Below are 10,231 nucleotides of genomic sequence, written 5' to 3'. Positions count from 1 at the left end.
GAGAGAAAGAGAGAAAGAGAGAAAGAGAGAAAGAGAGAAAGAGAGAAAGAGAGAAAGAGAGAAAGAGAGAAAGAGAGAAAGAGAGAAAGAGAGAAAGAAAGAAAGAAAGAAGTTAAAGACTTTTTAGAATTTAATGAAAATGAAGGCACAACATACCCAAACTTATGGATACAATGAAAGCAGTGCTAAAAGGAAAACTCATAGCTCTTAGTGCCTCCTAAAGACACTGGAGAGAGCATACACTAGCAGCTTGATAGCACACCTGAAATCTCTAGAACACAAAGAAGCAGATACACCCAAGAGGAGTAGAGAGTAGGAAATAAATTCATGGCTGAAATCAACCAAGTAGAAACAAAAAGAACTATACAAAGAGTCAACAAAACGAGGAGTTGTTTCTTTGAGAAAATCAACAAGATAGATAAACCCTTAGCCAGACTAACTAGAGGGCACAGAGACAGTATCCAAATTAACAAAATCAAAAATGAAAAGGGAGATATAACAACAGAAACTGAGGAAATTCAAAAAAGACATCAGATACTACTAAAACAGACTATATTCTTCAAAACTGGATAATCTGGATGAAATGGACATTTTTCTAGACCGAAACCAAATACCAAAGTTAAACCAGGATCAGATAACCATCTAAAAAGTCTCATGACTGCTAAAGAAATAGAAGCAGTCATTAAAAGTCTCCTAACCAAAAAGCCCAGGACCAGATGGGTTTAGTGCAAAATTCTATCAGACCTTCAAAGAAGACCTATTACCAATACTCTTCAAACTATTCCACAAAATAGAAACAGAAGGAGCACTACCCAGTTCATTCTATGAAGCCACAGTTACACTGAGTATTCTTCTTTGGAGATGGAACAGTTTTTGTCTAATCAGGAACTTGTCACAATTTCCTTTCATAGAGGACTTCATAAGAGATTTTTTTCTACTTCTATCATGTTTAATGTTCCAAATAAATTTTTAAAACTTGTTCAGTGCATATTACTTTAGCTTCAGAAGATATCATGTATATTTAAGAGGCATTCAACTATTATAAATTATTTCGATGACTTAAAAATGTCAATACTAAGTTATATATTTTAAAATAAATTTTATTAGTTTAATAAACAAATAAAATTTTTAAAAGATTATAAAAATAAAAATCCAGTATGATGGCAGAAGAAAGAGAAAGAGAGACACAGAGAAAGACAAAGAGACAGAGATACATAAAGAGACAGAGAGAGACAGCTAGATACAGAGAGAGACAGAGAGACAGAGAGAGAGAAAAAGAGAGACAGAGAGAGACAGAGGGAGACAGAGAAAGTCAGAGAGAGACACAGAGAGAGACAGAGATACATAAAGAGACAGAGAGAGACAGCTAGATACAGAGAGAGACAGAGAGACAGAGAGAGAGAAAAAGAGAGACAGAGAGAGACAGAGGGAGACAGAGAAAGTCAGAGAGAGACACAGAGAGAGACAGAGATACATAAAGACAGAGACAGGCAGTGACAGATACACTGCCAGAGACAAAGAGGGAGGAGGAAAAATAAAATGAATGTAAGAAAGACAAGCACCACCTGCTCTTCCTTTGATGTGGAAACTAAAGACAATATAAACCTGACTATATGACTAATTGTAATGATAACTGAGTTTAGGAGATGAGAGGTAAAGTAATTCTGTATTCCAATGCATTTTCTGTATATCTGTTAGACTGTAACACTGATTCTTGCAAATTTATATAATGATACAAATTCCCCAAAATAAAGTATTTTTGACATACGTCCCTTCCTCGTATTTAAAATTGTTTTACAGCCTGGGAGCTAGGACAATTATTCATGTCCTTAATCTTTTGGAATCTGTATTATTTTTAATTTCAAACTCTTCCTGACAATATGAACCAAAAAAATAAATAGAACATGTCACAGATGTCATAAATTACACAATAATGTCCAAATCTTCTATGGCATCAAAATAAAAGATGTTAATTTGTCCATTACATGTAGTTTTGATCAAGATATATTCATAGATATATACATAGCACACATCTACTCTCCATTATAAGAGGTGTAGTATCAGAAGAAACCCCCCACCAACTTTGGCTACTCAAACAGGGGCAACAGTAGGTAGAACTGCATATGTCTGCATCTACAAATCCACAACCCCCAAGAATTATCTTAAAATGAATTATCCTTTTGTATTTCTCCTTTCAAGGGCTATCAGTTAAGTTCTTAGATCATTTGTTTGGCAGTCTGGGGGTTTTGGTGTTTCATGCTTTCAGTTCTTTCTATATTCTAGATATTAACTCCTTGTCTAAAGTAGAACTGGCAAAGATTTTCTCCTATTCTGTAGGCTGTACATTCACTCTGCTGACAGTTTCCTTGCTATTCAGAAATTATTAAATTTCCTGAAATTCCACTTGTTAATCTCTGGGTTGGATATTTTGTTAATTTCCTGTGCTTTAGAGTTCTAATCAAAAAGTTTTCACCTATGCCTATATCTTGAATTGCTTTTCCTGTTTCCTTCCAGCAGTTTCAGTGTTAAACACTTTATTAAACACTCTTTCCTGAAAAATACAATAGAATCCTAAATTTTAAGACAGCTATTGACACTTTTTTTCAGGAGGAAGCCACACTAGATACTTGTAGGTTGTAAAATATAACCTAATTGAATGGATATAAAGGAAATAAAATAAAATAAAATAATTGAATAATTTTATATTTAATTATATAAAATTAAATGTAAATATTCAATTTTATAATTAAAAATACATATTAGCTATGCTAATTTACCTGCAAAACTGTGATCCAGATCTGCTCTGCTGAAGAATTATAAAATAATTTCACATTCAATCTCCCCAAGTCTCTTTCATCTCCTGATAGGGTAATTGTATCTGAATTTTAAAGAATAAAGAATAAAAACTCCAGGCAATATTGTTAATCCAATTAACCTTTGATTTAAACCAATTCTGAAAGCACAAATAAAACAAATGTTTTGGACTTTTGAGACAATATCTTACTATGTAGCCTTGGCTGTCCTGTAACTCACTCTGTAGATCAAGCTGGCCTTGAACTCACAGAGATCTTCCTGCCTCTCACTCCCAAGTGCTAAGAGTCAAGACATGTGCCACCATGCCTGGCAAAACCTGATATATATTTTTTAAGTCTCCAGCATAGTAAGATAAAGATCACACTTCTGTGGGATTTTTTTGTGAAGAAAATACACTAAGAATGCATACCATTTAGGAATTTAACAGAACTACAATGTGAGGAATTAAGTTAAAACGCTGCAAACAGCACTTATCAGGTTTATGTGTTTCTGAAAGTTGCTTAATCCATGTACTTTAAATCCTAAATAAAAGGTATGTAATAGCTTACTTTAAAATTTTTTATTTCTGCTTGAACATTAAGTCATGGGCTATCTGGTCTCAATCTGTGATAATACCATCAACATTGGTACAATAAGCAGCAAACAAAATGAACTGCACACTTTTTTCTTTATCCAATTATAAAACTGACAAGATACTACTAAGTAGAAATAACCTGCTGAGCAGTATACATAGGATACTCTTTTCCTTACCCAGGCTTCTGTTACTGCCCTGAGAATTTTTTCTTGAAGAAGAACTACTAGGCACACTGGAAAATGAGTCATGTCTCTGCAACAATAACAATAGCAGCAATATGCTTCAGTCAGAAAATGAGTCTCAAACTATAAAAACTTTCAAGCTTATGCCCCAATAAAAACCTTGATATCAAATTCCATGTTAATCAATTTGTCATTGTTATTGGTCTGAACTTCCCACACTTATAGGAGAGGAAATAAGTTTTTAACATGTGATGAGAAATACCTTAGTAAGTAACATTATAAAACCTTTACTATTTTGGGTTTGGTCTTAATTTTCATATTGCAAACATTACTGGAAGTGTCCAGTAACCTATTAAAATGTAAAACAGTATTATCATCGCATACTCACTCTAAACCAGGAACATCAGCATCCTGCAAACCATACAAATAATACTTCAGAGACCATCACAGGACACTGAACAGAACATTCTAGGGGTGAATGAAGCCGTGACAGTTTGTATTTAGCATAATCACCAAACAATTCAGATGTGTGTTAAACGAGTGCTTTATACAGCATTAGTTGGGGTACACTGTGTGATGGTAGGTCTCTGTATATTCAATTGTTAATCTGTACTAGCAAAGAGTTCATATTTTGTAAATATTCATTCCTCCTTACCTGCCTTAGGCATTCTAAAATTGTATCTGATTGGCTTTAATAAAGATCTGATGGCCAATAGCTGGGCAGGAAATAGTGGATCTCTCTTCTGGGCAGACTCAGGGAGGAAAAGTCAGAGGCAAGGGTACCAGCTGACAGAGGTGGACAGATGGACAAGAGCTGGACAGAGAAACACAATTGACTATGTAGAGGGATATAGTGCCTAGTTTAGTCTGGATAGATTATGCTTGGAGGCCTAGGCTTTAAAATATTAATAAACCTCTGTGTAGATAATTCATATTGCTGGTGGGTATGAGATAGTCCTGGTATGACAATTAAAAACCTGTGATAGAAATATTAAGGCTAATTGAGAATGAATGCCCATTTTGTAAAACATGCCTTCCACACTAACTTAAAAAGAAGTCCATGCCCTGATATAGCTGTCTCCTGTGAGTCCTTGCCAGTGCCTGGCAAATACAGAAGTGGATGCTCACAGGCATCTATAGGATGGAACACAGGGCTCCCAATTGAGGAGCTACAGAAAGCACCCAAGAGCTGAAAGGGGTCTGCAACCCTATAGGAGAAACAGCAATATGAACTCACCAGTACCCCCCTGAGCTCATGTCTCTAGCTGCATATGTACCAGAAGATGGCCTAGCCGGACATCATTGGGAAGAGAGGCCCCTTGGTCTAACAAACTTTATATGCCCCAGTACAGGGAATTCCAGGGCCAAGAAGTGGGAGTGAGTGGGTAGGGAAGCAGGGTGAGGGAAGTGTATAGGGGACTTTTGGGATAGCATTTGAAATGTAAATGTCAAAAATATCTAATAAAAAATGTGGGGGGAAAAAAAGAATTGAAATTTGAAAATAGGCAGCCCATTCTACTTTCAGGTTCTTAGAAACATGCTATATGCTCAAGAGTCATACTAGACTTTTAATAAAGTAATTGTCAATCTAGTTTTTTTTAAAAAAAAAAGAAGTCTATAGTATATATAAAAAGATGTTCAGAGTACTTTTACTCTCATGTACAGGAAGATAGATGACTTGTCTTTAAACTTTCCTTCTCTATACTGCTATTTCACTTTTTGTTTTCAGACATAGTTTTATTACTATGTGGCCCAGGCTGTCCTCATATTCTTAACTGATGCTCCTGCTTCAGCCTTTTTAAAAATTAATTAATTTTATTTTTATTTATTTATATTAGATATTTTCTTTATTTACATTTCAAATGTTATCCTCTTTCCTGGTTTCCCCCTTCGAAATGCTGGAATTACAAACACAAGGAATCATTTCTGGTTTATTTCATAATTTCAAATATAACTTAGATGAAGAAAAAACAAAACATTTAATCTATCAAAGGATGCTATATTGGTATCAATAAAATTTAAAGTCTTTCAGATGTGCTATCAAGCTGCTAGTGTATGCCCTCTCCAGTTTCTTTTTGGAGGCACTCAAAGCTGAGTTTTCATCTTATCAATGCTTTTCATAGTTTGGGTAAGTTATGCCTTCATTTTCATTAAATTCTAAAAAGTCTTTAACTTCTTTATTTCTTCCTTGGCCAAGTTATCATTGAATAGAATGTTGTTCAGCTTCCATGTGTATGTGGGCTTTCTATTGTTTTTGTTGCTATTGAAGACCAGCCTTAGTCTGTGGTATTCTGATAGGATGCATGGGATTACTTCAATTTCCTTGTATTCTGTTGAGGCCTGTTTTGTGACTGACTATATGGTCAGTTTTGGAGAAGGTACCATGAGGTGCTGAGAAGGCATATTCTTTTGTTTTAGAATAAAATGTTCTATAGATATCTGTTAAATCCATTTGGTTCATAACTTCTGTTAGTTTCACTGTGTCGGTATTTAGTTTCTGTTTCCATGATCTGTCCGTTGAGAGTGGGGTGGTGAAGTCTCCCACTATTATTGTGTAAAGTGCAATGTGTGCCTTGAGCTTTAATAAAGTTTCTTTTATGAATGTGGGTGCCCTTGCATTTAGAGCATAGATGTTCAGAATTGAGAGTTCTTGGTAGATTTTTCCTTTGATGAGTAAGAAGTGTACTTCCTTATCTTCTTGATAACCTTAGGTGGAAAGTCGATTTTATTCAGTATTAGAATGGCTACTCTAGCTATTTCTTGGGATCATTTGCTTGGAAAACTGTTTTTCAGCCTTTTACTTTAAGGTAGTGTCTGTCTTTGTCACTGAGGTTCGTTTCTTGTATACAGCTAAATGTTGGGTCCTGTTTATGTATCCAGTCTATTAGTCTATGTCTTTTTATTGAATCCATTGATATTAAGAGATATCCTGTGATGCCTCATTGCCCCAGTGTAGGAGAATGCCAGGACAGGAAAGTAGGAGTGAGTGGGTTAGTGAGCAGGTGGAGGGAGAATGGATAGGGGGTTTTCGAAGGGGAAATGAAAGGGGATAACACTTGAAATGTAAATAAAGAAAACAACTAATAAAAAACTTAAAGCCTTACACCTCATTAGAAATACTAATTCTTAGTAACTGCCTGATTATGTTCCAAAAGCAAAGTTAAATAAGTACTTTTGACTATACAATTACAAATCCTAATTGCCTCAGGATACTTCATTGCATACCAATTAAGAGATATAAAATTATGCAAAAATGAAAGAAAAATAATTCACACAGTTCTGACTATTTTTATTTCAAACAGTTCACATATAATGAAATTATATAATTATTATACCTGGATGAATCGCTGAGATGAAGTTGTAAGATCAAGCATAGATTTGCTTAGCCCAGAGGAGCCAGGAAGTTTACTGGTCCTTAAATCACAAACTACAAAAGCACAATTAAAAAGGGGTTTTAGTAATAAAAATGAAACAGTAGAAATTCATCTATATTACATACAAATTTACCTTAAAAGAAATTTTTGATAAAATCTAAAGAAGTTCAATTATTTTAATCTTTAAGGTAGAAGTTTATAGCAATCAAACAATACATTTTCATATCCACATTAAATATTAAGCACGGTTTTGCTTATATTCCCCAATCCCTCATCCATAAGAAATAATTTAATAGGATGTAAGTACACTTTCATAAATGTAATTCAACTACTATTTCATAAGCACATACAACATTATAACATTTCAATATTGAATCCCATGTGCTCTTTTATTTCTAGTTCTCCCAACGTCTAAGATCTTTTTAAAAGGAACTCTACACACCTGTGTATTTTAGCACAATACTAGAGCAGACACTTAATAAAATATTTTTTATTTTAGTGACACTGATACATGCATGCATGCATATAGAATTGTAAAACCTAAAAACCTGAGAATTTTATGAATCCAAGATACATATGGTAGTTCATATAGTTGATATAGTTTCAAATATCAAACTAAAAACTTCTAGCTATTTTCTATCCTCTTTGTGTGTACTTTCAGTCATGAGCTCTAAAATTCATTTACTTGATTAGAACAAAAATTATAAATATCTGTCATAAAATTTGTTAAATATATACCAAAAATGTATGTGCAATAATTTGTAATAAAACTTTTTAAAAAGGAAAAAAATAGAATTTGGAACTATCAGCAGAAATAATACATTTTCTGTCCATCTTTTTTCTTAGTTATTTTAGATAAAATTTCAAATGTTATCCCCCTCCCTGGTTTCCCCTCTGCAAACCCCACTTCCCATCACTCCTCCTCATTGCTTCAATGAGGGTGCTCCCACACCCACCCACCTGCTCCTGCCTCACCGCCCTAGCATCCCCCTACACTGAGGCATTGAGCCTCCACAGGATCAATGGCTTCCCTTCCCATTCCTCTGCTACACATGCAGCTGGAGCCATAGGTCCCTCCATGTATACTCTTTGGTTGGTGGTTGTCCTAAGGGTTGCACTGCTGTGAACAGATACCATGACCAAGGCAACTCCTATAACAACAACATTTATACTAATTATAACACCAGAAAGAAGTCACAATGCTTATCACACATTTGTGAATTCTGCTTTGCTCTTATTTTTAAACTGCTCTTAATAATAACTATTTCTGCCAGAGTCTTAGATTTAATTTTTAAATTTGTTAAAGATCAGAGGAAATGCACAAAAATATTTTCTTACCAGATCCATATAACTGTTTTGTTTCACAATGAGGAAGAAAGCGCCTACTTAAATCAGGTGAAAAGTGTTGATACATATAGCATGGATTATACACATCATAGCTGGGTCCATGGTAGAATGAACTACAAAGTTCTGTCTTTTGATCTCCAAAAGATGCTCTAGCAGATCCTGAAAGCAAGTGTTTCTATAAGCCAACAGCTGATATACTGAAGGGACAGGTTAAAAATACTTTGTCATAAAGCATATGCCTTAACCAGCACATATTTATAGAATTCTAACTTCGTGATGTATGAAAGGAATGAGCCAAGTATCCTGCTCTTAAGATAGCCTGGCAAATGTTTAGCATTTTTCTTTGCCCTTAGACAATTAAGTAGTTCATGACCTGAATTTCCTCTTATATTTCTACTTATATGTATAACATCCTTTAAGTGAAATTAGTTTTAGATAATTTTTTAAAAAAACAACATTCAGAAAATTGACCAAAAAGCTACACTAAGCAGATCTTTCATTTGAAAGGACTCAAACCAAAAGAACTCAGAAAAAGTCATAACTTTTTCTAAACACAGTGCAATTAAGTTAGAAAATAATGAGAACAAAATAGAAAATTTTTATAGAAATACTAAGAAGCACCAGGAAGATTCCATCCAGCAACTGATGGGAGCAGATGCAGAATCCCACAACCACACAACCACACAGTGAGTAGAGCTTGGGGAGTCCTAAAGAAGAGCAGGAGTACCTATCAGAGGAACCAGAGAGGTCAAAGACACAAAAACGCAGCCTACAGAACCAACTGACTGGGACTCAAGTAGGCTCACAGAGATCAGGATGTCTGTGGAGGTCTGTCCTAGGTCCTCTGCATAAATGTCATAGCTGAGAAGCTTGGGAGTTACAGTTGGAGTTGCGGCCATCTCTGACTCTTTTGCCTGCTTGTGGGACCCTGTTACTGCTCCTGGGTTGCCTCACCCAACCTTAATGTGATGGTATATGCCTGGTCTCATTGTAGCTTGTTGTGCTGTGTTTGTTTGATGCCCCTGGGAGGGGAGATAAAATACGGTGGGTGGGTGGGAAAAAGAAGAGGTGGGAAAAACAAAAGGGGGTGAGGGAGAGGAAACCGTAGGATGTAATATATGAGAGAATAAAAATAAAAAGAGAAATACTAAGAACCAAGAATATTTTTAATGTAACAATTAAGAAGAAAATAAATAACAATTAAGAAGAAAATCAAGGGACCTCAGAGATGGCTCAGCTGCTAAGAACACTTGCTGTTCTTCCAGAGGACTAGAGTTTTTAATCCAGTACCCATGACAGGCAGTTCACAACTATCTGTAACTCAATCTAAAGAGTACCTGACTTCCTCTTCTATATTCCTTAGGTGTGCTGCGCACTCATTCTCTCTCTCTCACACATGCACACACACAAGACAAATACATACACATGAATAAAAATAAACCTTTAAAAAACAAAGAAGAAAATCAAAAATGAAAAATTATTTTTCTACCGAATATATTGAATTTTGGTGTAATGATAGAAAAAGAGATTAATGGACCAGAATATCAGGCCCTAAAAAAAAAATATTATTTTATGGATATTTGATATATAACCAATATGACTTCATCTAGTAGTAAAGAAAGAATGGTCTTTTCACTAAAGTATTAATTGAATGCTAATATGGAGGAAAAGACTTAATCATATTTATTTTTTAAATTATATTCAAGTCACAGACCTAAAGTAAACATCAAAGACAAATAAATGTCCTAAAGTTATTTGTAGGGAAGGTTTTGAACATAGACTATTAATTATAAAAGTATTGTAACTATATTAAAATTTAAAAGACTTTCACTAAAAGACTACTTAAAGTACACAGGAAATCCAGAGTGGTTGAAGACACATGAAACAAAATATAACTGGCCCTTTACTTGAGAAACATCTAAAAGTCAAAAAGAAGACAG

General features: G+C 34.6%; 1 protein-coding gene across 1 annotated transcript in view; it reads right to left on the bottom strand.

The window, feature by feature from the left end:
• Tc2n (tandem C2 domains, nuclear) overlaps positions 1–8,586 on the bottom strand; it is a gene marked incomplete at its 3' end in the record, with an annotated part of 29,046 nt that extends 20,460 nt beyond the window's left edge. Inside the window, exons 1-4 of the mRNA XM_029473903.1 lie at positions 8,283–8,586; positions 6,906–6,997; positions 3,565–3,640; positions 2,778–2,878 (exon numbers count right to left, since the gene is read on the bottom strand). Coding sequence (XP_029329763.1) covers positions 2,778–2,878; positions 3,565–3,640; positions 6,906–6,997; positions 8,283–8,358 — 345 coding nt within the window. The remainder of the gene's footprint in view (positions 1–2,777; positions 2,879–3,564; positions 3,641–6,905; positions 6,998–8,282) is intronic.
• Between the last annotated feature and the right edge of the window lie 1,645 nt (positions 8,587–10,231).

The sequence above is a fragment of the Mus caroli genome, unplaced genomic scaffold (genome assembly GCF_900094665.2).
Source record: "Mus caroli unplaced genomic scaffold, CAROLI_EIJ_v1.1 scaffold_12664_1, whole genome shotgun sequence".
NCBI classification, from domain to species: domain Eukaryota; kingdom Metazoa; phylum Chordata; class Mammalia; order Rodentia; family Muridae; genus Mus; species Mus caroli.
The sequence above is the reverse complement of the archived record's forward strand: the minus strand, read 5'-3'. Positions and strand labels throughout refer to the sequence as shown.